The sequence below is a fragment of the Equus asinus genome, chromosome 6 (assembly GCF_041296235.1).
Source record: "Equus asinus isolate D_3611 breed Donkey chromosome 6, EquAss-T2T_v2, whole genome shotgun sequence".
Lineage (NCBI taxonomy): Eukaryota > Metazoa > Chordata > Mammalia > Perissodactyla > Equidae > Equus > Equus asinus.
In genome coordinates this window covers 14,945,098-14,970,333 of record NC_091795.1, presented here as the reverse complement: position 1 = coordinate 14,970,333, position 25,236 = coordinate 14,945,098, and the positions used below count along the sequence as shown (strand labels likewise).

General features: G+C 38.1%; 2 protein-coding genes across 5 annotated transcripts in view; one reads left to right on the top strand and one right to left on the bottom strand.

Moving 5' to 3' along the window:
• Positions 1–3,230: 3,230 nt before the first annotated feature.
• On the bottom strand, positions 3,231–15,789 carry TXNDC9 (thioredoxin domain containing 9). 3 transcript variants are annotated; one of them, XM_014867447.3, is made up of 5 exons: positions 15,523–15,789; positions 13,196–13,414; positions 9,665–9,783; positions 6,273–6,527; positions 3,231–3,978 (listed from the first exon to the last, which is right to left on the bottom strand). In XM_014867447.3, exons 2-5 carry the CDS (start codon positions 13,382–13,384, stop codon positions 3,861–3,863), a joined length of 681 nt encoding a protein of 226 aa, XP_014722933.1. In that variant the 5' UTR covers positions 13,385–13,414; positions 15,523–15,789; the 3' UTR covers positions 3,231–3,860. The 3 variants fall into 3 exon arrangements, with proteins under 3 accessions (XP_014722933.1, XP_014722932.1, XP_014722931.1); XM_014867446.3 differs by having other exon boundaries at positions 15,501–15,787; XM_014867445.3 differs by having other exon boundaries at positions 15,483–15,634.
• A 785-nt stretch (positions 15,790–16,574) lies between these two features.
• Positions 16,575–25,236, top strand: part of EIF5B (eukaryotic translation initiation factor 5B) — an 80,250-nt gene continuing 71,588 nt past the window's right edge. For both annotated transcript variants that reach the window (XM_044772979.2, XM_044772978.2), the window contains exon 1: positions 16,575–16,858. In XM_044772979.2, the coding sequence (XP_044628914.1) occupies positions 16,824–16,858 (35 nt within the window). In that variant the 5' untranslated portion in view covers positions 16,575–16,823. The remainder of the gene's footprint in view (positions 16,859–25,236) is intronic.

The following is a 25,236-nucleotide window of genomic DNA, read 5'->3' as shown; positions in this document are numbered from 1 at the left end:
AACACAGAACTGTCAAGAATTTATGGGCTCTGTTGTGAGGTGCAGATATGTTTACATTTGTTATAGCTTCTTGATGGATTCTCTTTTATCACTATAAAATGACCCTCTTTATCTGTAGTGACACTTTCTATTTTCAAGTCTATTTTTTCTATTAGATTAGCCACTCCAGTTCTCTGATGATTGCTCTTTGCATGGTATAACTTTTTCATTGTACCTTTGATTCTAAGGTGTGTCTCCTGTGGACAGCATATAGTTTAATCTTGTTTTGTAATCCAGTGTGACAACATTTGCCTAAAGATTGTTTAATCCACTCACGTGTAGTGTCACTATTTATATGGTTGATTTAGGTTTGTCATTTTATTTTTTGTTTTCTATGTATGTCATATCTTTCTTGTTTCTTTGTTCTTCTTTTCTGGTTTCTTTTTTTAAGTGAATATTTTCTAATGTAATATTTCAATTCCTTTAATAATCGTTTTTTGTATATTTTTTGAATTATTTTCTTAGTGGTTACTCTAGGCCTTAGACTATACATCTTGTGGGAATCTACTTTAGCTTTATAGTAATTTAATTCCAGGGAAATATAGAATATTACTCCTGTAAAGCTCTATTCCTTCTTCCTTTTTTGTTAGTTATACATATTGCATCTCTATGTTAAAAATGTTTCAATACATTCCTGTAATAAATACATTTTATAATTTTGTTTTAAAAGTTGAAAAAACAAGTATACATTTACAGTTTCTTATATTAACCTTTTAATTTACCATTTCTTGTTGTCTTCATCTCTTTCTGTGGATTCATTATTGAAATACAGATTTGCTCCCACCTCCTTCATGGTGTTATTGTCACATTTCTGTTACAGATGAAACACTACAATCATACACATATTATATATTTTATAGAATTGTTTTCTAAGTCAGCTGAGAGAAGAAAGGACAATAGGTCATTACAACGTCTTTTATAATTTCCTACATAATTATCTTTACTGGCATTCCATTTTTTCATGAGTATTTGAACTACTGTGTGATCTCACTTCCTTTCAGCTTGAAAAGCCTCCTTTAGTACTTATTGTAAGGTGAGTTTCCTCAGAACGAATTTCTTTTTTTAAGATTTTATTTTTCCTTTTTTCTCCCAAAGCCCCTCAGTACATAGTTGTGTAGTTTTAGTTGCGCTATGTGGGATGCTGCCTCAGCATGGCCTGATGAGTGGTGCCATGTCTGTTCTCAGGATTAGAACCGGTGAAACCCTGGGCCACTGCAGCAGAGTGTGCAAACTTAACCACTCAGCCACGGGGCCAGCCCCAGAATGAATTCTTAAAATGCAAGAATGTCCTTACTTTGCCTTCATTTCTGAAAGACAGTTTTGCTAGATATAAGATTCTTGGTTGACAGTTTTCTCATTCAGCACTTTGCATGTCAGTCCACTGCCTTCAGGCCTCCATTGCTTCCAAGTCAATCGTTAATGAGGTTTTCTTGTACAAGTGGGTTTTGTGTCTTCAACATTTTTGTCTTTCAATATTTTTATTCTGACACGTCTGGGTGTGGATCATTCTGCTTTAAGAATGTGCTGATCTTCTTCATGTTTTTCATCAAATTTGGGGTTTTTAGGCATTATTTCTTCTAATAATTTTTTCTCCTAGTTTTCTTTCTCCTCTCCTTCTGGGACTCCCACTACACGGTGATGGTTCCATGTTTCTCTGAGGCTGTTTATTTTTCTTTGTTTTACTCTTGTTTTTTGGATTGCATTATCTGTATTCACTAATACCCACATTTGATGATTCTTTTATACTGCAAGCTCAAATCTACTGCTCAGTCCCTTGAATGAATTATTCATTGCAGTTATTGTACAAGTCTAGAGATTTCCATTTGGTTTTTTTGAAATAATTTCTCTTTAATATTCTCTATTTGATGGAATATTATTATACCTTCCTTCACCTCTGGCATGGTTTTGGTAAGTTTTTAAAAAACAGCTGCTTTGAAGTTTTTGTCTGCTTCCAACATCTGAGCTCACTTAAAGGCAGTTTGTTTTGATTGCTTCTCCCCGTGACCCCCACCCCGTGTATGGGTCACACTTTGTTTCTTTGCAGATCTTTTAATTTGTTGTTGAAAATTTGGTATTTTAGATAATATAGCAGCTCTGCAGACTCATCTTCCCCTCTATCCAAGGGCTTGTTTATTTGTTTAGTGACTTAGCTGGACGATTTAAGGCCATTTACGCTGCACTGTGTAGCCTCTGATGTTCCTCCCCAGGTTGTACAGCCTGGACATGTGCATGCACCCTGACTCCCCCCTCCAACCCCAAGGACAGTAGTTTTACTAGGGCACTCTTTTACTGTTTCTTTCCCTGATCTCCTTGTAAGGGTTCTAGTTGGTCTGCCACTACTGTTATCACACCCTGCTATTAACATCCACTGATCGCCAGTGGACCCCTCTATTGCTTTTGACAATGCCTAGGGCATAAATTGCTACACAGTTTCATTCAAACAAATTCAGGCCCTTGTAGACTTTGAGGCTTATTCCAACCTTAGGACTACTCTTAGCTGCCTCTTTCATTCTCTGTTAAACTTCTCACTGGTCTTCCCTTTTGCTTGTTGCTATCATGGAGCTACCAGTCTCCTCTTACTTGTTTTCCCCGATCCCCACCCTCCAAATCTCTTTTGCCTACAGCAACACCCTTAGGCTTGAACTTCTCCTCTCTCACTCTATTCTAAATAAAGTCAGTCCCTTTAGGGAGTGCTATGGAAGCTGTTTTTGTAGTTTGCTTCTCCCACCGGCCAGAACTCTGTGCTACTCCCCAGAGACGTGGGTGGGAGACTAGCCTGCTTTTCTAGGAATGATACCTGTGGTCTACAAGTCTTATGAGTAAGCTGGGCAATACTTGGTCTGCCATTCCTGGGGTACATCTGTGCTAGAAGTGGCACTGGGTGGAGGAAGGAAGCTCCAGACCTCTTTGCTGCTCTAGACCTTCTGTAACACAGAAATTGGGGCAGGGACGAAAAATGCTAGTAGTCTGCTCCTCCTAGGCAGAAACAGACTAACACTGAAAGCTTCAGGGAGGAAGGGTGCAGGGTTGTGGCTCAATACCATGGAGACTCACTATTCTTACCAAGATTTAGTATTTTCTTGAATAAATGTTTTTGTTTGCTGTATGCTCTTATGACAATTTCCAGGAACTTTAATGTTTTTTTAAATAACATTTACCAGTTACGGTTGTTTAACTGAGGACTCTGTAGATCTCCTGATGTTGTTATTCCCAAAGCACTGCCTAATTATTTTTTAATGCATGTCTTAAAATACAAGCAATCAGGATCCTTTAAATAAGGCAATATGTTCACAACCTGAAAGAGCTTTCTGCTGCCATCAGTTGATGCAGCATACAGAATAAATAAGCAGTTCGTTAATAGTTATTTGAATATATTCCAGAAGTGAAGAGTGTTTAGAATTCATTTACAAGTGCAGTCTGTTATACCAGTAAATGTTACTTGACCTGGTGTATAAAGTAAATAATGTGTAAGACTTAGTCCTGGAATAGTTTGCTGAATTTCTATTTCTAATTCAGTAGATTAAAAACACAGTTGTGAATGGTATAAAGATGTAAGAATCATATTGTGATAAAACCAATCTCAAAAATAGAGTCCAGATCCTTCCCAGATAATTTAAGAATTCAGATGTTTTTCTCAACTTAAACATGAGCTCCACACAGAAAGTATTAAAGATGTCCTTCGATGTGCTACAACTGTATAAAACTCTAGAATATGACCATTAGATGACTACTGTATCAAAATCAACAGAATTTAGAAAACACATCTAATTCTGAAATAAGCAGAAATAAAAAGACAATTAACAAAGGATTATGACTGATCTCTAATCATCATCAGAGTCTGAATCATATTTCTTTCCTCGGATAGTTTTCTTTTCCAGCTTTGTGAAGTTTGTTCCAAATTTCTTTTGGCTTTGAAATGGTGGCTCCATTAAATTTCCACTAAAAATAAAGCAAATTTGAAAACCATTTATTCTTTATGATTTAGTAAAGTTGGTAGACTAAACTGCACAAAAATCTCTTTTCTTCCTCTCTGTAACATATAGAGTAAAATTTTCTTTAAAGTGCTGGTGTTAAGGAAGAGGTATATTATTCATACTCATGGTTAATAGTTTTAAACCTCATTTTGTACTACTAAATATATTAGATCAATGTTTTATTTTCTCATTTATGATTAATTACTAATTAAATTTCAGAGGAGGCACCAACAGAATTTCTGACTGAAAGGCATGGAAGGAAATCAGAGTTTCTTCCATCTGTTTTGGATATGCTGAACCTGTATTTGATTCTTTTCACTGTGAGAATGACAAAGGAAAATGGTGTTCTATTTTTGACAGCCTGTTAAGACTGTTAACATCTTTTAATGTTTAGATCTCTACAGACATAACAAAACTCATGGAATTCATTATCATTAACCTTGAATTGGTATGAAACTCTTTTCCATCATGCTTGAAAAATAAGTGAAATGAGATAATTTTTTCTTTCAAAAATATTTGGCAATATTCCCAGCACCTAGATCTCGATTTTGAAATATCATTTGCCACTGAAAGGAACCACCGGTCTTTGGAGAAACAGCCAATTCTAAGGAGAGTACAACATGAGCCCCCCCAAAACATCTTATTTGTACCAGAAAGAAAGTGCTCAGAAGAATTATGGGGACATGTCAAAAGGCTGGAGAAGCCAGCATGAAAGAGGCTCTCACTGGCCAAATATGGGGCAATCTAAGCTTCAAAGTAAATAATCCATAGCCCATTCTAATATAAAAAATGAAAAAGTAAATTAATATAGGATATGGAGAAGCCTGGTAGACAACTGGTTAACCAGTGCTCAGTTATCACCACCAGAAATAAGACAAACCACCACATGCCTCCTGATATGGTGCACTGAGAGGGAACAACACAACATCACTTTCATAACATACCTGTGAAAAAACGCATAATCTGAATCTAATCTTAAAACGTTAGACAAATCCAAATCAGGAGATGCTCTATAAAATAACTAGCTTGTACTCTTCAAGAATATCCGAGTATTGAAAAATAAAGGAAAAATATCAAGTTGTTAGAGGTTAATGGAAACTAAAAACACACAGTAACTACATACAACACATTTTTTGATATGGAGGACATTATTGGGACAATGGTAGACTTTAAATAAGGTCTTTAAATTACATAATATGTCCTGTTTTAGTAATTGTATTGATTATATAAGAAAATGTTCTTGTTCTTAGGAAATACACATGGAAATATTTAGGATTAAAGGGACAACACATCTACCACTCCCACTCATATGGTTCTGAGAAAAATTTACATGTATCTAGAAAGAGAATGATAAAACAAATAGAAAATGTTTAAAATTGGGGAATATGGGTGAAAGGTATATGATAATTCTTAGTACTACTTTCCAACTTGTTTCAAGTTTGAAATCATTTCAAAATAATTCACTAAATATTAATATTTTATTTAATATTAAGAAAATAAACTCCAAAATCAATTTCTACAATGTAGGAATGATTTAGGCATACGTAGGAAAGATTTAGAGAAAAATGGGGAGGGGGATTGAAAAGACGAGAGAACTTTCCACTTATTGAAAGGCACTATGACTGTGGAATGATAATTCCACAATTATTGCACAATTTTACCTGCTATTTTTGAAAATCAAGAACAGGCACAAAAGACAAGATGATATGCTCTGATAAATTATTTGTCTGGAGAAGTGGACAAAGAGATGAACAAAAAATGGAAGATGGATTTTAAACTATTTTCAAACTGAGACTGTTCCCCTTAGAAAGTAATTTAAGCGAAGCACAGAAATGAGATTCTATATATTTTATCAGATTCTACAAGTGAGGCAGGAATATCCACAGTAAAAATCTAATGTTTAAAAACACGTCATTAACAATTTTAGAAATCTGGTTTAAATCAGGGAAGAGTCAATTCTGGAGTGTCACTTTGGCTTTCCAGATTAATAGAGAATTAGATTCAGTAGGTTCTATTAGGTTGAAAACTTTTATAGCCAGGTGTACTCCAAGATTCAATATCTATAACTGTGAATTTGTTGTAAGATCACGCTAACAATAATGTACACTTTAAGAAATATGCTTTTCCTTTGTGAAAGTTTTTCTACATCTCAGCCAAAAGATCCTAGTTCCATAAAATAAATGTTAATATAAAAAAATCCTCTCTAAAAATATCGACTGAATATGCGAATTAAAATAAATCTATTGTTTGCCAAGTTACCTGTAATTAAGAATATCGGAACAACCCAGCCTCCACTCTAAAGTTTCTGTGGTGAAGTCATCTGTATTTCCTAGGTCAGTGAATCCAACAACATAATCTTGTGTTTTCCCATCTTTTACCAGTGCTAGTGTAGGAATGACTTTGATACGCAGTCTCTCACAAAGGAAAGGTGCTTTTTCCACATTCAGCTTCAAAAATTTGGTCTCAAGATGTTTCTTGGACAGTATCACCAAATGTCTGTCTAGTATTTTACACCTGTAAAAAACAACATATAGACAATCAAAAGCTAAAGCAACAGATTTCTTGTTTAAAATAACTATCATTAATATTTATGGTACATCTAATTTTACAGTTTTTTTGGCTGAGTCTCATAATTCGGCAGCCAACCTATGCCTGTGTCAGATGACCTCATTTCCACCTCATAGGTTAGCTGCCTGATTATGAGGGGTACAAAAACAGTCAGATTTGCCCTAACTATATTTATAAAAAACAAAATATTCAATATATGCCTTAAGTTATAGATAGTTCATGAAGTCATCATGTTCATGGTAAGAACAAATTGTCATTTCTGTATGCATGTTTCCTGGTATCTCATACAGGGAGCTTGAAGGGTGACAAATTTTAACTTGCCAGAACCCAGAAGAGACTTTCCCGAGTTAGAAATGTACATACAGTGCCATATTTGAAAGTCATTAAGAAAGACTGAACAGTGTCACTGAGAAGGAACACTTCTGTGTAACTTGGTCAGTCAGAAGTATATTAAGGACAAGGGCTATAAATATGGTCATTGAGGTTCTAAAGAAATGAAAAGTATCACTAGTAACTTTTATCAAGCCACCTTCTATTGGAGAAGAAAATGGAAGTGGCATTTTCTTTAAATTAAAATGTATTTTAAACTACTCAATCCTCTAGTGTTTCTGAAACAGTTCTTAACCGTAGGTCTTCACTACTATCAACTTTTAAAACATACATGTGAATCAACATTCTCGGGATGGAGCTGGGAAACATGCAGGTGACGCTCATGCCCAGAGAAGTCTGAGAATTACTGCTTTATTTTTTTTTTTTAATTTTTCTCTTTTTTTTTTTTAAAGATTGGCCCCTGAGCTAACAACTGTCACCAATCTTTTTTTATTTATCTCCCCAAAGGCCCCCAGGACATAGTTGTGTATTCTAGTTGTGAGTACCTCTGGTTGCGTTACGTGGGACGCCGCCTCAGAACGGCTTGACAAGCGCTGCCACGTCCGCGCCCAGGATCCGAACCCGCGAAACCCTGGGCCAACGGAGCGGAGTGCGCGAACTTAACCACTCGGCCATGGGAACAGCCCCGAGAAACACTGCTTTAGCTAAGACACCAAATGCTCCAGAGCTGTTTTTACTAGTAGGCTTTTGGGGCACTTCTTGGTGTAGTTTTTCCTGAATTTGGTTTGGGTCCATAGTGTTTCTTATAACCTTGATGCCTCATCACTTTCCCTCTGAACGTATCTTTTCATATATCACCTCTGTAGTGCAGCAATGAGATTTTAGTGAAAAATGGTATGAGAGAAGAAATTAACAAATGGTCTTTGAATGAAGCTCAAAACAAATGATGAATCAACTGATATATGAGAATATGTTCTTGCAAATTTGTACATAAATTAACTCCATGGTTTTACTGGAGTAATATGAAACCTATTTTAAATAAGTCTATGTGCCATTTGCCAATTAATCCATTTAGTAAATTGCAGAAACAGCAGTCATGGTGTAGTTAAAACAGCATGAGACTAAAAACCTCGATTCAAATCCTCTTTTATCATTCATTAGCTGAGAGACATTAGTTGAGTTACTTAATCTCTCCAAGTCTTGGTCTGCACACAAGAAGCATAGAAGTTATATCTCCTCACCTCAAAGGGTCATTGTGAATGTTCCTGGATTTTACACATGAAAGCATCCAGCCCACTATGTGCTAGGAACTCTGGTACATAAATATATATACATTCACTGATGATGTAAATTTTGATTTTTCAGTTTTGTTTGAACGTAAGTACTGTTAGTGCTGCATTGTTTACATATCCATCAAATGTACATACATAGCACCCAGTATGTGTCAGCCATTGCTGTTCTAGGGCTAGGAATCCAGACCACAGTGGGCCACAATACAGGTAAACTCTCTACCTTCACAAAACTAACAATCTAGCAGGCAAAGACATTTAATAAACAAGTGAACAAACAATAACCTTATAGATTGATAGGGTACCAATATACCACCTCATCACATATGTCCGAGGTTGGCAAGTTACGGAATGCGTGCCCAGGGGAGATGACAGTGTACCACAATGGCAGAGGATTTCCTTGATTCTCTTTTACCTTCCTAATCCCCTCTCCCACTTTCCCTTATAGGAGATTTCACCATCTCAAAATTTTCTTTCATTTTTATTTTCTTAGTCAATAAATCCCAGGCGATCAATCTCTGAAAGGGGTTAACTAATAACCAAGTTGTTGCACAGTGAGGGTAAGACAAGGGCCAGGCATGCTATGCAAATGAGAGAAGTGGGCAGGGCTGAGACGACAGGGAATGAGAGACTGTACACTGGAGTGTCTGTCCGTCTAAGGGAGGTAGCTGTCACTCAGCATCAGCAAATTGCTTTCATACTGAGTTCTAGGTCTGTTATTATCAAGTTTTGTAGTTTTTTAAAAAAATTCTGAAATCAAGATTTTTAAAAATGAGGTCTCTCTAAATTTTTAAATGTTGGCAACTAATCAAATTTTGGGGCTTAAAAAAGAAAAGGCTTGAGTCGTCTGGCTTAAGTCATAACCTCTTGTGGGGGTATTTTCTTTTTAAAAGGGATCTGCCTCCACAGAATGGTGTGCAGACATGGGTTGGTCTAAGAGAAATCACTTTCTTCTCCTTCCAGCCACGCCTAGCAGTCCCAACTATGCTTCTGGTGAAAGGCTCAAGCCATTGTCTCCCCATGAGTTGCTAGCTGAGAAGGAGTGAATGAATTCAGAGCGGGTATTCAAGGTGTTGATGCCCATTCCCAACACTGTGGCTATATCATAATAGTAGGAAAAAAAAAGTAGAAATAATTTCTGTTGCATTCATAAAAAAATTAAGCGTCTATTTCTAAAATGTTTTTAAGGTTAGCTAGTGAAAATATAATTCAGAAAATAGCCATTTCTCTGGAAATATTCTTGATTTTCAATAAAGTTCATTTATACTTTTGTATGTCAGTGGTTTTTAAGGTAACCTTTAAAATAACAATTGCTTAACTTTAATGTACAGACTTCTATAGTACAGACTTCTATTACTTCTAGGAAGTAGTTCCTTTTATTTTTCTTAATTTCTCTATTAAGTCAGTATACCTCTATTCAAAGATCTCATCATGTTTAAAAAAGTCACTGATGGAAACAGTTACCTGAATGTGGAGTCTCTGTAGAAATGGCAAACCACTTTTTTACTCTCCTTTACTTCTTGAAAAAAGTCTCTCTCGCTAGGGATTTCTCTGTATTCTCCATGTCCTTTTGAAAGCCATTCCTAATTTGAAGAAAAGGGAAATATTACACATCTGTAATATCTCTTTCAATACCACTTTACATTTTGTGTGTAAACCACCATAATAGTTTCTAATGAAGTCGATTTTGTTTTCTAGATTAATGAATTCCTTTTATTGATTTGCTTTCCTATGTATCTAGTACCCATGGAAAAACAGTCTATGGGCAGTAATTATCTCCATAGCATGGCTCATATTTAAGACAACTATCTGTCTTGGTAACTTGAAACATGTATGTTTTCTTAGGACTTCGAAAATAAAAATTTAGACTCAAGAGACTTAGAATGTAATCATCTATTTAATTTCTTTGCACTCAAACTACTAAAATCAGAAGCATTTGATCTGAGTCACTACGAAGTTTTTAAAACTAATGCTCATGAGGAAAAGTCAGTTTCTGGGGATCAGGGAAGGGGGAGAGGGGTTACTGTGGTTCTGAAGCTGTGTGCTCTTGATGATTACCCCAGAGAGGCAGGAACCTTCCTATACTCGCCACCAATGGGTAACATCCTAGGAAGAAAAAGTTGTCTCCTCAGACGGTGTCCAGAAACAATTAAGATCTCACAGGTCATCAATCCAACTTCCCAAACCAGTATCTCAACCCTTATCAACCACGCCTGTCAGACCTTTCGGCTTCTTGAACCTTTCTGGTGGCAGGACACTTATTGCCTCAACTGGAAGCTTGTTTCCTTTTCCAGGCAGCTGGTTTTAACAAAAAGAGCACCGGGCCTGCAGGCAGAGGCATGGGCTCAAATGCCTTCTACCACTTATTAGGCTATGAATTCTAATAACCTCTCTGAGTCTCAATTTCCTCATTTGTAAAGTAGAAATCATAAAGCAACTATCTCATTGAGTTGTTATGAAAACAGAAAATCAACATGAAAATAACTATAACAGTGTCTGGCACATGTGCTTAAAAAGCATTTGTACACGTATTCTCTAATTTTTAGAAAGGTCGTCTCACACTGAACTGCAATATATCCGTAACTTTGGTCTGTGGATCCCAGCTTGGACCTAAGATTAGAGAGAAAACTTCTAATCTCTCTTTCACACATCTGCCCTTCAATACCTCGTCTTGCCTATGTCCTCCCTTCCCTAAATTGAACATTTCCATTTCCTTTTGACTGTTTCTCATATGAAACGATTTCTAGACTTCTTATGCTCCTGGTTGTCCTCCTCTGAACATAGTCTAACTCCTCCACGTCCCGTTCAAATGTGGCATTAGTCTGAACGCAGCCCTCCAGAAGCGATCCAACTAGAAAGGAGCAGGGGTGCCAGCTGCCCTCCTCCTCTGGACTTAAGCTAACACAGCCCAGACTGCATTCATGGTTTTGGTATCCATTTCAGATTCACTTACACTGAGCTCACACTCACAAGAGGCCCTGATATATTCTCCTTTTGTGACATTTCTTTGGTAAAGCTTCTATAAACAGTTTAAACTCTCAAATACAATTCCTTAATGACATGACATTTCATGACTCCTTTCTCGGTTCACCAACGACATGTGCCCTTAAAAAAAGAGTATTTTTCTGTTTTTTAAAAAACTGCTATTTCTTTTCATTATTTATTCTCATGTGTTTAACCAACAGGCTGAAGACCTGAACTGTCCAAGTTCCTTAGACGGAGGCAAGCCCACTCTGAACCTCCAGCAATGCGCAGCTTCTCTCCCAAGACGCCGCATGGCTGCACTCTCAGTACAGTTCCTCTCACAGAGCATGTGCTCCACAGGTATCTGCTGAATGGATTCGGCAGGATGGGCACAGTTAACAGTGCAGCCTGAGCCTCCCTGAGGCCCGGCAGGTGGGCAGCCCCTGGCTCTCACTTCATGGCTATCACCCAACCCTCTGGCGGGCTCTTTCTATTTCTCACCTTGTCTTTCTGCTCCGTACTTAAGTCCTACATCTCTAGCTGCTCTAACAGCAGGTGGGTGTTTGGTTGACTGAGGAATATTGATTACCATAGGCCAATTAAATGCTTATATCACTGCATACACTGATTTCCCCAATACCTTCATGGATCAGAAAATCAGAATTACCATACATCTACATTACTCTTTCAAAAAGAGCATCTATAAAAACCATTAAGGCTTCTTACTTACTTCTTCAGAAAACACTTTAATAAAAAAAATCTATTAAAATGCAAATGAAAGCTCTAAAATAAAACCCTCTGAGTTACTCCATGACAAATTCATTTTAAATTGACTTGTATATTAATAAAGCCCTAAAGTCTCCTTGCTTCAGTTGGTTTTTAATTATAAATATTCAGACTACTGTTTTTAACTGCTGCAACTTCGTTTAAGACATTAATGTATGTCCCTCAATGCAAATCAAGTAGATTCAAAGTCTTTCTACAAAAATATCCTAGTCAGGACAACCTTAAAAAGAGGTTTAGCATTAGCAATTAGTAGTGTACTTAACTGTGATCATGAAATATGAGTTTGTAGCAGAATCTCATCATATATTACCTTAAACAATTAATAGCATTATATTAAGAAAAGTAGCCTGGTTTCAAAACTATATATATATATATTCAAAACAATATATATATATACACACACACACCCCCTATTTTAGACAACTCAAGATATAAAAATTAGAACTCAGTCACATTTAAAAGATTCTTTTTTGTTGCAATTCTAAACAGTGATGGTGTAAATGTTATCAAAGAGACACTATAGCAGCACAAACAAAACTTCCAGTTTCTTCAGAAAAGTTAAAGCTTATGCTTTACTCACAGCCAACTGAAGAGGAACCAGAGTTGGTGACAATGTATTTCAATGTAACTTAAACCAATGGAAACATTTTTTAATCAAAATTCAATTTGCAGAATTTAACCCAGTTGGCTTTGATCAGAGTCTACAAGTCTGTTACACGCTTACACTCTAAGAAACCAATAAGCGTAGAGCTGTGGCCACCTTTCTTTGTGACACAGCATGCATTCTTTTGAATAAATAAGCCACATAATTAAACATTGCATTGAAAACGACTGAAGTAAAACTTTCTTTAATGTAAGTTGCCTTACAGCTCTTTTCCAGTTTGCTTTGAGCACAGCTAAAGTATGACAGGCTTTACTACTACCTGGAAGGGAAACCACTGACTCCTATTGCTCCTAGCGTTCTTCCTAGTCCACTCTTGTCTCAACCATGCAAATCTGAGCTCAGAAAATGATCTTGTGCACACGTTTGTCTTACTTGACTGTGGATTAACATACTGATCAGGCTAACTAAGTGTCTTTAAAACTGATCTTTTTCTGGAGCAAATTTTTAACAATGATAGGTACTTTGAGGTCAAAAACACCCTAAAAATGAGGATTGAAATGTAACTACTGCAGCACACATATATATAAGTTGTTAGGAGCATACTGTTATAGCAATTTCAGAAAGCAGGGCAGAGAGGTTACTTGTTTCTGCTGTTGAGCTTTCCTTAGTGCCTCAAGTCTCTTTTCTTTGAGGCGTTCCAATTCATCTTCGTCCATCTGATCCAGTTTCTGAATTTCAGAATCCAAATGTTCTTCCACTAGTTTGGTAGTCTGAAGCAACTGATTCTCCAAGACTTTTGAAAACATGTCAACAGATGCATTAGCTTCCATTTTTCTAAATGGTACGGTTCAGCCTTGGTGCTGGGGAGAAGGTTTATAAAGTTAGGGGGAAAAAAGTACAAACACTAAGCAAAATTTTCTCTCTTATTTTCAAAAATTCTAGCAAGTGTAATTTGTAGTCCACAAAGAGTTCTGCTGACAACCAAGCACTTCATGTTACGCTTCAGAATTTTTAATTAAGTGTTTTTCCAATTTAATTTTCAATAGGTTATAGTTACACCACTCAGCAACTACTTAGAGCAAAGTTTAGGTGCTTCTGACCTAGTTTGCGTTTTACTACACTAAAACAAAGACAAGTCTTTAACACCATCACCAGACCAGAGAGAAATGAGTAGGTGCAGTCACACTTAGTGGCATACACTGACCATCAGCATTCCCTACCAAGGGGAAGTAAAGCAGAAACGACTGTGAACAATGGCAAAGTTTAACTGCAGTGAGATTTTACACAAACATACACGTAGCAAACTTGGCTTCAGTAAAGAGCAGAGTTGAGTAAAAGATGTATTTTTCCTGGTCTCTGCCTAAATGATTTTCATTTCTTGAACTCCTAAAAGAGGTTATTACAATTTATGTAAAGAACAGCGCCTCATGTTGCCTAAGCTTTAGTTTCCATTCCTGTTCTCCGATTACCTAACAAAATCCACGAGGCCACAAAGACTGATATTGGTATTGACTTACTGACAATCAGTGTTCTTGACTTTGATGTAAAACAATTTAACACTCTAAACATTAAAAAGAATATTGATTTTTTCACCACTCCTCTATGTAAAATACGACTTTAAAAACAGAATCTAATTCAGATTAGAAAGGAAGATTGATCTCAATTATATATTTTTAAAGAAAACTATTACTTTCTACCAGCAACAATCAGATGGCAATTTTATGTGTACCCCGGGTTATTACCACAGAAACATGAATTATAGCTTGCCTGTCAAAGCAGGAGGCTGCTGCATCTCAATTAACTATGATATATCTGCAAATACTACTGAAGCACTTTAAAAAATCTGAATAAACTGTGAACTCATTCACCCAGCTTTTGACACAGTCTGGCCCATACAGACGCTCTATAAATGTAGAATCGAAGAGAAATAGTCTTGTTGCAAACTTCACTTCTGATTCCTTTTTCTTCGCAGGAAAACCAGTTGAAAAGCATACTTGATTTCACCTTTGTACCCTCAGAACTAGCAGTGCTTGGAACGCAGCAGGTGCTCAAAAAATACTGAACATTGAATAAACACGTGCCTAGCTTAAGTTTCAAAGTTTTGTCCCAAAACTTTAAGTTTCAAAAGTACTTCTGACTTTAAAAAACCAAATAGTAAGTTCCTCTTAAATGCTACAAAATTTTAAAGCTTTTAAATACTTCTTTAAAATATTTTTAAAGAAATATTTAAATTTTAAATATTTCAAACACAGTAAGAATTTCACACGCTCTACCTCCCAAGAAAAATGTTAGTAGGACTGTGACCCTCTGTACAGGCGCTGGATGAGGCAGAAAACCGGATATTAAACAATGACTTGCACATCAGAACCTGTTCTTACTAGGGGCATAGCTGATGCCCATCCCTGGAGTTTTATAGCATGAGCCCAGAATTTAATGCTGAGCAGAAGCGATTAACAAGAGCTGTTCTGGGGGCAGGTGGTGGCGTTCACCACACTCAGAAAGGGCAAAGGTGATGGTGTAGGATCCTGATAACTTTTCATTCTTCAAACCACAAGCCTCTGACTCTTCCCTTTTTCAGTTCAAATGGAACGTTGGAAAGGGACTTGTTCTTAAATTACCTAACCATTTCCTTGATGCCTCTACGTGCGGCCGTCAAAACAACCAAGGAGCCTTATCCTTAACCGCACCTCAGGTACCTTCCCAAAAGCATCCCAGCCACTCCCTGAGCCCCCAGGGACAAACGAGGGCAGAGTTCAGGCAGCCCCGCTTCAACGCCGCCCGGGGCGCATGCGCCAAAGCCTCCCCCGCGGCAGTGACACCCGCGCCTCGGCCGCGCCCCTCCCCCGCCCCGGCCGGATGCTGAGTGGCGGTGTGTCCACTAGCACCGGGAAGCGGTGGCTGGTCTTTTTACACTGCCCTCTGCCTCACCCGAGCTCTCGGTGATACCTGAAAAGTGGGGAACCAGTACCTCCAGAACACCAGTCCACTCCGCCTTCAACCTCGTAGCAGCTGCCGGTGGCGGCGAACCGGTCCGTCACTTCCGCCTCCTTATTGGCTGCGGCCCTCACGCGATACAACCTGGGACGCCCGAGGAAGGCGTGGGGGGGCGGGGGGAGGCGGGGGGGGGGGGGGAGGGAGGGCGTGTGGCGAGCGCTTGTGCGCCTGCGCCTCCCCACCCCCGTCCCCAGGCCGGAACCCCAGCTTTCTGATCCTTTGCCTCTCTCCGGTGAACTGCGGAGCGGGCAAGCGGGCAAAGTATGCTGGGAGTGGTAGTTTCTTAGTGCTCAGCCCGGAATTGTCAGACTTTTTTAGGCTGACTCTCAGTACACGTAATGTTACGTCAGAAATGAGACATCTGCGATCTCGCTCGAGTGACGTGCCAACTTCTTTTCCATTCTGTTTATTGAACACTTACCTTTTTTAAAGAGTTGAAGCGTAACTTATACAGCATGGCTAGTTTTTACATAGTTAACACCTGTAATGTCACCGTCCAGATCCAGATATAGATTTTCGCCACCCTAGTAGGTCCCTCGTGACTTCCCTAACACAAATTTTTGGAACTTACTGTCACTTTGAATGCAAAGATTAAGATCTATTTGGGGGAGTTAATGGGTGTGTTCTTGTTTTATGATTTTGTGTGTGTGTGTGTGTGTGTCACTGTGCATACTTCATAATTCATGGACGTTACTGAGAAGCCTCATTTTGTCCTGGATTCATCTCTCTTGGGAACACCGAGGGCGCTCGTCATTGGTCCACTGGGGTTCTTTAATGAACTTCGTGCCTCTGAGAATACCAAGGTACAGAGGTTGAAAGGTGGAAGGTTTACTTCTGAACCGACCTCCACACCCCCAAGTCTGCGTTCCCCGGTAAGGAGGGGCTGTCGTGGGGTATCTTCAGCTTCATTGTCCACCTCCGGGTTCTAGAACCTGGAAACCGCGCGGGCGTCGGTGCGCAGCGGACGCTTGCGGGAAGGGGGCGCTCGGGCTCCCGCCTGAAGGGCGGGTCAACTGGAGACGCTCTACACGAAGCGCGGCTCTCGATGAGCCGCGCCCTGCGTCCCCACGCCGAGGCGGCGGGGAGATGCGCTTGCGCATTCAGAGTTCACACCATATGTGCCCTGTCTCAGTGCGCGGGTCTGTGGAGAGCCGGGTGCGAGAGGCGGCAGCGCCGTGGGGACGAAGCCGAAGGGGGCCCAGAGTCGGCCGGGGGACAGTGGGTCTGTGAGAGACCGAGTGGAGGGGCTGGGGCCACGAGCGCCGCTGTCACGCGATGGGGAAGAAGCAGAAAAACAAAAGCGAAGACAGGTAGCAGTGGCTGGGTCCGCACGGCGGCGGCCGGTGCGGCTCGGTGGGTCGTGTGGGTCCCGCCGGCGCGGGATGGACCGGGGTCGAGGCATCCGACCGGCCCCGCGGGGCTCCGGGCCTGGGCGCAGAGTGGGCGGCGGGCGCGGAGGGCCTCGGCGGGGCGAGTTCTCCGAACCGAGACTCAGTCCCACCGCTTCCCCTCGCCCGGCCTGGAGAAAGAGGGGTCCCCGGCCTGAGGAGCGGGGCGGTTGTTTTAGGGTTCCCGGCCCCGCGGGGAGGGACGCGGGCCTCGGGCCGCCCGGCCAGCGTGGCCTGGACGGGTGGCTGTTGTTTTGCGGCGGTTCTGTCGGCGAGGGTCAGAAAGAGTTCTTTTTATGCCTCTGTACGCACGAATACTTGGAGAGAAGGGAGTTCGACTGTGGTGTACCCAGAGCCAGGTTTTTCCCTCTGAGCCGCTCGGGTACGTCGGCGTTACAGGGGGGTGTTGAATAGCTAACTCCCACGTAAGTTTCTACAATTTGGATACAGTTCTCAGTTATTTAGGGGCTGATGGTCTGGACTCCACGCTTTTCGCTTGCTTTCTTCCGGCCTGTCTTTTGGTCATTTCTTTACTCGCTAGCACCTCCCCTAAGAAAGGAGGAGATGAAACCAACCAAGGTTGCTCTTTTCTAACCTCTTAAAAAAGGCTTTGGCGGGGAGGGAGTGTAAGGGTGGATGTAGAGTTACGTACTCTCGAGATTTTTGGAATATTTGTGTGTCACGTTCGATTGAGTTACCCTTCTCATTGAAATAGTTTACTTCCCGGCAGTGGACAACATCTGTTACTTTTCACGTTGGTGTACTACTCACCAAACTTAGTTCAAATACTAGACGGAGAGTAAGGTAAATTCAAAAAACGAAAAGCATAAATAACAACCTGTGCCAGTTCATCATTCTGACTCAAAAAACGGATATGTGGTCTTGAAGTTTAAATAAGATCACTAATTATACGTTGGAATCCTGGATCATTTCCTCACCTGGCACTCACCTAGCTGCCGAGTGGAGTTAAAAGGCACCAAGGTGAATCTTGTATTTCAGCTAGAGGTCTACTGGAGGAAGTTAATTGGTTTGAAGAATAGAACTTGTTAATCAAAACAGATAAAAAAATAAGCAGAATTCTGGGTGATTTAATGGGACAAAAATTTCTCTACTTTTGACAGGATTTTTTTGATGCATAGGATACTTTTTTCCCCCAACCATATAAAAAAAAAAAAATAGGTAATAAAGCTTCATGTACCCATTGCCCAGCTTCAACCGTTGTTATCACGTGACCAATCCTGTTTTGTCCACCTGCTGGATATTTTAAAGCAAATCTCAGAATCCCTTCAGGTGTAAGTCCTTTAAGTGTATCTGAAAGATAAATACTTGATGGAAAAAATAACCACAACGTTATTATCAAGCCTAAGGAATATTAACAGTGACTTCTTAAATATTATCAAGTATCCAGTTTTCTAATTTCACTGATTCTTATTTAAAAAAGTGTTTTTTTGTTTGGTTCAGGATTACAGAAGTCTGTTTTTTAGATGAAAAAGTACAAGTATGTGTTATTCTTTTACTTACAGTTTTTACTTTCCAGACTCTTTGACAATGGAAAAAAGCTATTCAGAAGGGAGGTACTTATTCTTGTCTGTGTATTTCTAGAGAAAAGTGAGTTTCTCTTATTAATTTGTAAAGATTTTCATGGGTGATATAAAGTTTAAATTGCAGACAGTGGAGCCTTATTGTTAAATGTTGCTTTGGTAGTGTAGAAGGAATGTTACTGGGTTTTTTCCCCCCTCAGACTAATCTGTAGTCTTTATTTTTTGGCTCATGATGAAAGTGGTGGCAACGTAATTGAAAAACATAATTTATTTTCTCATATGCCAATATCAAGGTTTTGTTTGTTTTTAATGCTTCATGGACTCCTTTGCTTGAACGTTTTTCATGTTGTGTCTAAGAAATACTCAGGTTTTGCAGAGGGCTCCCTTTGACTAGAACTGCATGGCCTTTTTACTTTGGCCTTCCGTATAAGATATTTTAGAGGAGGGAGAGAGGGGCAGGGAAGTTCCACTGTTTTGTGAGTTTGCTTTGACCTTTTGTTTGTTTATTTTGGTACAAAATAAATTATTTCTGATTAAATTTTAAAGGCCTAGAGAACAAAAATATTCACTCCCCAAAGTGTCAGTTAAGCCACAATTTTGTCCCTTGGTGGCTCCCATAAGTGCTTCATTCCATTGGTTAATGATTAAATTTTATTATTTCACTACTATCCTCCTGTATCCTCTAGTTTCTTCTCTTACTAGATTTTCAAGTCCCTTCTGTGTTAAACTGAACAAACTATGCCTTAGTACAATAAATTGCTTTCTTAAAAAAATAATTTCCAGAAAATATAATGTCACCACAGGTCACCAGAAGAATACAAAAACCAAACAAGCTTACTTGTGGAAGAGGAAGTTCAGTAAAAAGTGACCAAAAGTTGGGGTATATTAACTTAATGTTGTATATTTAAATAGTACTATCTTCAAGGATATTTGGAATATTTATGAAAGGAACAAAAACACAGACTGGGAAGAAAGTCTAGAAGGAGAAAGTCATACCTTAGGATTAATATTCTCGTTTGTGTAAAATGAGATATTTATCTGGTTTTACTCTTGTATGAAGACCCCTACTTTAAAGATTTTGCATTCATCCTACTTCCCAAGCTGTCCTAAGCCAAGCATGTTTCAGGTCAGGTAGAACTGGGTGAGAAATGAACAGCTGCTTTGTGAGTTAAGATAAGGCATTGGGCCACTTTTCAGTTTTTGGAGAGAACATAAAACACTTGACTGTTTTAATCCTTATATGTAATCAATCATTTAAATTTCTTAACCACTCAATTTTCATTTAAATTTAGATTTTTTTATTTTTATTTATTTTTGCTAAGGAAGATTCACCCTGAGCTAACATCTGTGCCAATCTTCCTCTATTTTTCAGTATATGGGCTGCCAGCGCAGAGTGGCTGATAACAGAAGTGTAGGTCCACACCCAGGAACTGCGAACTGAACCTGGGCCGCCAAAATGGAGCATGCCAAACTTAACGACCAGGCCACTGGGGCTGGCCCAGATTTTTTTATTTACTCTGAGTGTCTAGTTTTGTTCAGATAGCATATATTTTGTTATATCACACTATAGTTTTTTTTAAAGTATGGTTTTGTTTAAAGACTAAGTTGTAGAATTTTGTTCCAGCTTGTGTAATTCTGAGAATGAGATTTTCATAGGATGTTAAGCAAATTTTCCTGCCTTTTTTCAGTTGATTGGGGAAACTCTTTATAAGACAAAGGATAAGATTCAATATCTACAGATCATACAAAAATCTAAGGCAGTATTTTCATTCCTTCCTATAACTTTCCCAGTCATCAGTTTACACGATGGGACCTTATTTTAGGGGAAACCTGTGTTCCATTTACACAATACAGTGGATGTTCTCTTATGATGTGTGCAGAGGTAAAAAAGGAGCTGAATTATCTAGTTTTTCACAGTTAGCCTCCCATTCATCATTCTGGTTCTCTTTTTTTTTTTGGCTCTCTCGGGTGTGGCAGTTATATTTCAGGTTATAATGGGTCTGCAATCAGGCATGTTTTGGTTAGTGACACACAAATGACTCCTTTTTTCCTCCCTTTCTAACTTATGCCTTGTGACAGATTATACTGCTGCGAAATTATAGTACAAAATATACAGGTATTTTGAACACTTATTAAACAGTATTGAAATAATCACAGTATACCACTTGATGTAGCAGTAACAATATTTACGTAATTTTAATAATGAAAACATTTAATGCAGAACCACTGACCCTGCTATAACTAATTTGAGAATCTGGGAGGAACGGAAAGGCATAAAGATATAAGAACTACTGTATAACATATAGAAGAGGAAATTGGAATTTAGCGTAATAATGTGCTTGAGGCTTAGAGCCTCTCAGCTGTTAAGCCCAACCTGACTCCAGAACCTATGGTTTTTACTGTGTGTGCTCCCTGATCTAGGAAATCCTGATATTCCAAAATATAGACTTTCCAAAGAAAAATTAATATCTACATAAGATCTTTACTGATGAAGCAACTGTTAAAGATTTTTAAGAACTTAACAAAGAAGGAGGGAGAATAGAAAAACAACCACCATTCAGTATAGGTCATTCAGTGCCAAAATTTCTTTAAAGAATTTCTTTCTCAGGGCCGGCCCCATGGCCCAGTGATTAAGTTTGCATGCTCCGCTGCAACGGCCCAGGGTTTCGCCGGTTCGAATCCTGGGTGCAGACATGGCACCGCTCATCAGGCCATGCTGAGGCGGCATCCCACATGCCACAACTAGAAGGACCCACAACTGAAAACATACACTATGTACCAGGGGGCTTTGGGGAGAAAAAGGAAAAATAAAATCTTTAAAAAAAAAAGAATTTCTTTCTCGTTTAACCTTAATTGAATAACTGCCTGTCTCATAGTCTGTGTGTTTAAAGTAAAAGCAGTGATGACTTAATGTTTCATTCCTTCCCATTTCAGACATGGTATGTAAAATTTCAGATTGGTGCTTAGAGAAATCCCTACTTTTCATCTAGGAAGCAGTCATGTTTTAGAATCATTGCTATTCAAACCTCCCTTTGGTGATAGAAATATTCTCTCTATCGAGATATAAAATATTTGTTTGGTTTTTCTGTTTCTGAAGCTTCATTCAAACCGTAAACTTTTTATAGCAGTTGATGAAATTGGGGTTCCATTTTTTGGCTGTTATAAATAATACTGCTATAAAAATCCCTGTACAGGTCTTTGTGTGGACATGTTTTCAGTTCTTTTGGGTGTATACCTAGGAGTGAAATTGCTGGGTCATAGGGTAACTCTATGTTTAACTTTTTCAGGAACTGCCAAGCACTTTAACTTTTTTTTGGAAACTGCCAAAGGTGCTGCTCCATTTATATTCCAGCGAAAAATGTATCTGAGTTCTAGTTTCTCCACATCCTCATCAACATTTATCATCATCTGGCTTTTTGATTATAGCCATTCTAGTGGATATGAAGTGGTATTTTGTTGTGATTTTGGTTTGCATTCCTTGATGGCTTAAGATGTTGAATATATTTTCATGTGCTTATTGGACATTTGTATATCTTGTTTGGAGAAGTGCCTATTTAGATCCTTTGCCCATATTTACATTATTTATCTTTATTATTGAGGATTAGGAGTTCTTTATATATTCTAGATACAAATGTCTTGTCACATATATGATTTGCAAATATTTTCTCCCATTCCATGGGTTGTTTTTATTTTCTCCCACAGGAGGTTGTCTTTTCCTTCCTTTTGTAGCACAAAAGTTTCTAATTTTGATGAAGTTTGATTTACCTATTTTTTTCTTTAGTTGCTTGTGCTTTTGGTGTCGGATCTAAGAAACCATGCCAAACCCAGGGTCATAAAGATTTACTATATTTTCTTCTAATTTTGTGGGTTTAGCTCTTAACATTTAGACGTTTGAGCCATTTTGAGTTAATTTTTGTGTATTGTGTGAGGTAGGGGTCCAACTTCCTTCTTTCCATGTGGATTTTCACTTGTCGCAGCACCATTTGTTGAAAAGATATTCTTTCTCTAATTCCTTGTCAAAATCAATTGACCATACCTGTAGGGCTTTATTTCTGGATTTTCAGTTCTGTTCCGTTGATTTATATGTCACTCCTTAACTGCATTACCTCACTGTTCTTAGTTCTATAGCTTTGTAGTAAGTTGAAATTGTGAAGTGTGATTTCTCTAACTGTTCTTTTTTTGAGATTGTTTTGGCTGTTCTGGGTCCCTTGCAGTTCCATATAGATTTTAGGATCAGCTTCAAAATTTCTTCAAAAAAAAAGGCAGCTGGAATTTTGATTGGGATCATATTTCATCTATAGATCAATTTTTGGAGTATTGCCAATATTAGGCCTTCAGTTCTGTGAATATGGCATGTCGTTCCACTTATTTAGGTCTTCAGTTTGTTTCAGTGATTTTTCATAGTTTTCAGAGTACAAGGTTTGCAACTCTTTCTAAAAATTATTCCTAAGCATCAGTTCTTTTTTATGCTGTTCTCAATGAAATTAGTCATTTTATTTTCAGATTGTTCAATTCTAGTACATAGAAATACAATTGCTTTTTGTATATTGATCTTCTGTCCTGCAGTTTTACTGAACTCATTTATTAGCTGTAATGGTTTTCTGTCGTGTGTGTGTTGATTCTTTAGGATTTTCTGTGTACATGGTCACATCATCTGCAAGTTCAGAGTGTTTCCTCCCTCTTTTCCAATCGAAATGCCTTTTATTTGTCTTGCCTAGAGCTTTGAGTAGATCCTGTGGTACACTGTTGAATGGAAATGGGGAGAGTGGACATCCTTGTCTTTTTTCTGTTCTTAAGGGGAAAAAGGCTTTCAGTTTTTCCCCATTAAGTATGATGTTAGCTGTGTTTTTCATAGATGCCCTTATCAGGCTTAGGAGTTTCCTGTCTACTCCTAGTTTGGGGAGTGTGTTTACCATGAAAAGGTGTTGGGTTTTGTCAAATGCTGTTTCTTCATCTGTTGACATTATCATGTGGTTTTTTTCTTTTATCCTATTTATATATGGTGGGTTACATGAGTTGATTTTTGTATGTTGAATCAATCTCTCAATCCTAGGATAGATCCCACTTGGTCATGGTGTGTAATCCTTTTTATATGCTCTTGGATTTGGTTTGCTAGTGTTTGTTGGGGATTCTATTTTTTTACTTTTACTTTTCTGTGTACTTGTTTCAGGTCTATCTTTTGGTAAACAGCATAACATTGAATTTTTATAGAAACATTTTGGTAACATATTTTTAAGAGTTTAAAATCACTTACATTGCTCTTCATTAACGATATATTTGACGTTATTTCAGCCGTCATGTTTTTTTTTTTATTTGTGCCAATTCTGCTTTATTTCTATTTAAAAAATTTTTTTTCTCTCTTATCCTGGGTTAGAATTTATATATTCTATTTCTATTTTTTTAAGTGGTTGGACTTGAAATTTTACCTCGTATATACAAAGTCCATATTTAATGCCCTGTAAAACAGTAAAAGGACAGTAGTGCATTTGTCCAATTTTTAGTCTTATATTATAATCCCCCACTCCAGGTCAGTGACCTTTTACTTAAGGTTGGATGTTACTTTTCTTAAAGGCATTATTTGTCGGGACTCAACCCTACGGAGAAAAAAGACATGTACTCAGTGAATTTTCCATCGTTCTCTTAAGAATTTAATTTGCTCTAAGGTCAAAATGATTATGAAAAATGATTTCCTCTTTTAGACACGTTAATAGCTAACAAAAGTCTTAAATGTTGGGAAGGCATTGTCTTCTCACACTGGAAATTATGAGTCAAAGTACTGTGTTATGTAATTCAGGCCAAAGTTTATTTTTTGTTTATACAAGCTTTATATATTTTTTTAAATTTAAAATTTTTATTTTTTATTATAAAAATTTAAGTACACTGAAAAGTTGAGGGATTAGTATAATGAACTCCCATACAATCATCACCCAGATTTAATCATTACTACCATTTTGCCCCCATTTTTGCTATATGTATTTTATAGACATTGATGTTTTCTCTCTACGTTTCCTTGCATAACCGCAACATTCTTATCCCACCCAGTGCAGTTAACACAAATTCTCTTAATACTTAATATCTAGTCTATATTTCCAATCTCTAGCTCCACAGTGACTTTTCACCGTTGGTTTGTTCAAACCAGGTTGCAAAGAAGGTTCATGTTGCATTTCATTGTGGTGTAGCTTGTAATTTAATTTTAAAAGTTACACTTGCATTATAGGTATTTGGCTAAAATTATTGTTCTTTTATTCTGTGTAAATCTTGTCTTCATGCTCTCACTTTGAACACTTGGTTATCTTAGCCTATTGGTGATTAGAATGGAGGGGAATTATTAGAGAGACTTATAAGTGGCAACTTGTTCTGTGCTGTTCTTTGGTTTAAGGACAAAATCCTTTTGCAAACCTACAAACTTATCACTCTTAAATGATGAATAAAGTTAAATTCTATTATTTACTCCTATTTGAGTTGGCATGAAATATGTAATCAATTTTGTGAAATTTTTTTGAGGTGAAATTCACATAACATAAAATTAACCATTTTAAATTTACAATTCTTTGGCATTTAGTACATTCACAATGTTACGCCATCTCCTCTATCTAGTTCCAAAACATTTTCAGCACACCTAATGGAGGATCCTGTACCCATTAAGCAGTCACTCCCTGCTTCCCTCTCTTTCAGCCCCTGGAAACCTCTAAACTACTTTATGTCTTTTAATTTCTTTATTCTGGATATTTCATATAAATGGAATTGTACCATCTATGA

What these genes read in the sequence shown, in the direction of transcription:
- TXNDC9 (XM_014867447.3), bottom strand. Translation starts at nt 13,384, where the DNA reads ATGGAAGCTAATGCATCTGTTGACATGTTTTCAAAAGTCTTGGAGAAT. An exon ending in AAGCTCAACAGCAGAAACAA is followed by an intron (nt 9,784 to 13,195) that starts GTAACCTCTCTG and finishes TCTTCAAATTAG; the next exon opens with GAATGGCTTTCAAAAGGACA. An exon ending in TACAGAGACTCCACATTCAG is followed by an intron (nt 6,528 to 9,664) that starts GTAACTGTTTCC and finishes TGTTTTTTACAG; the next exon opens with GTGTAAAATACTAGACAGAC.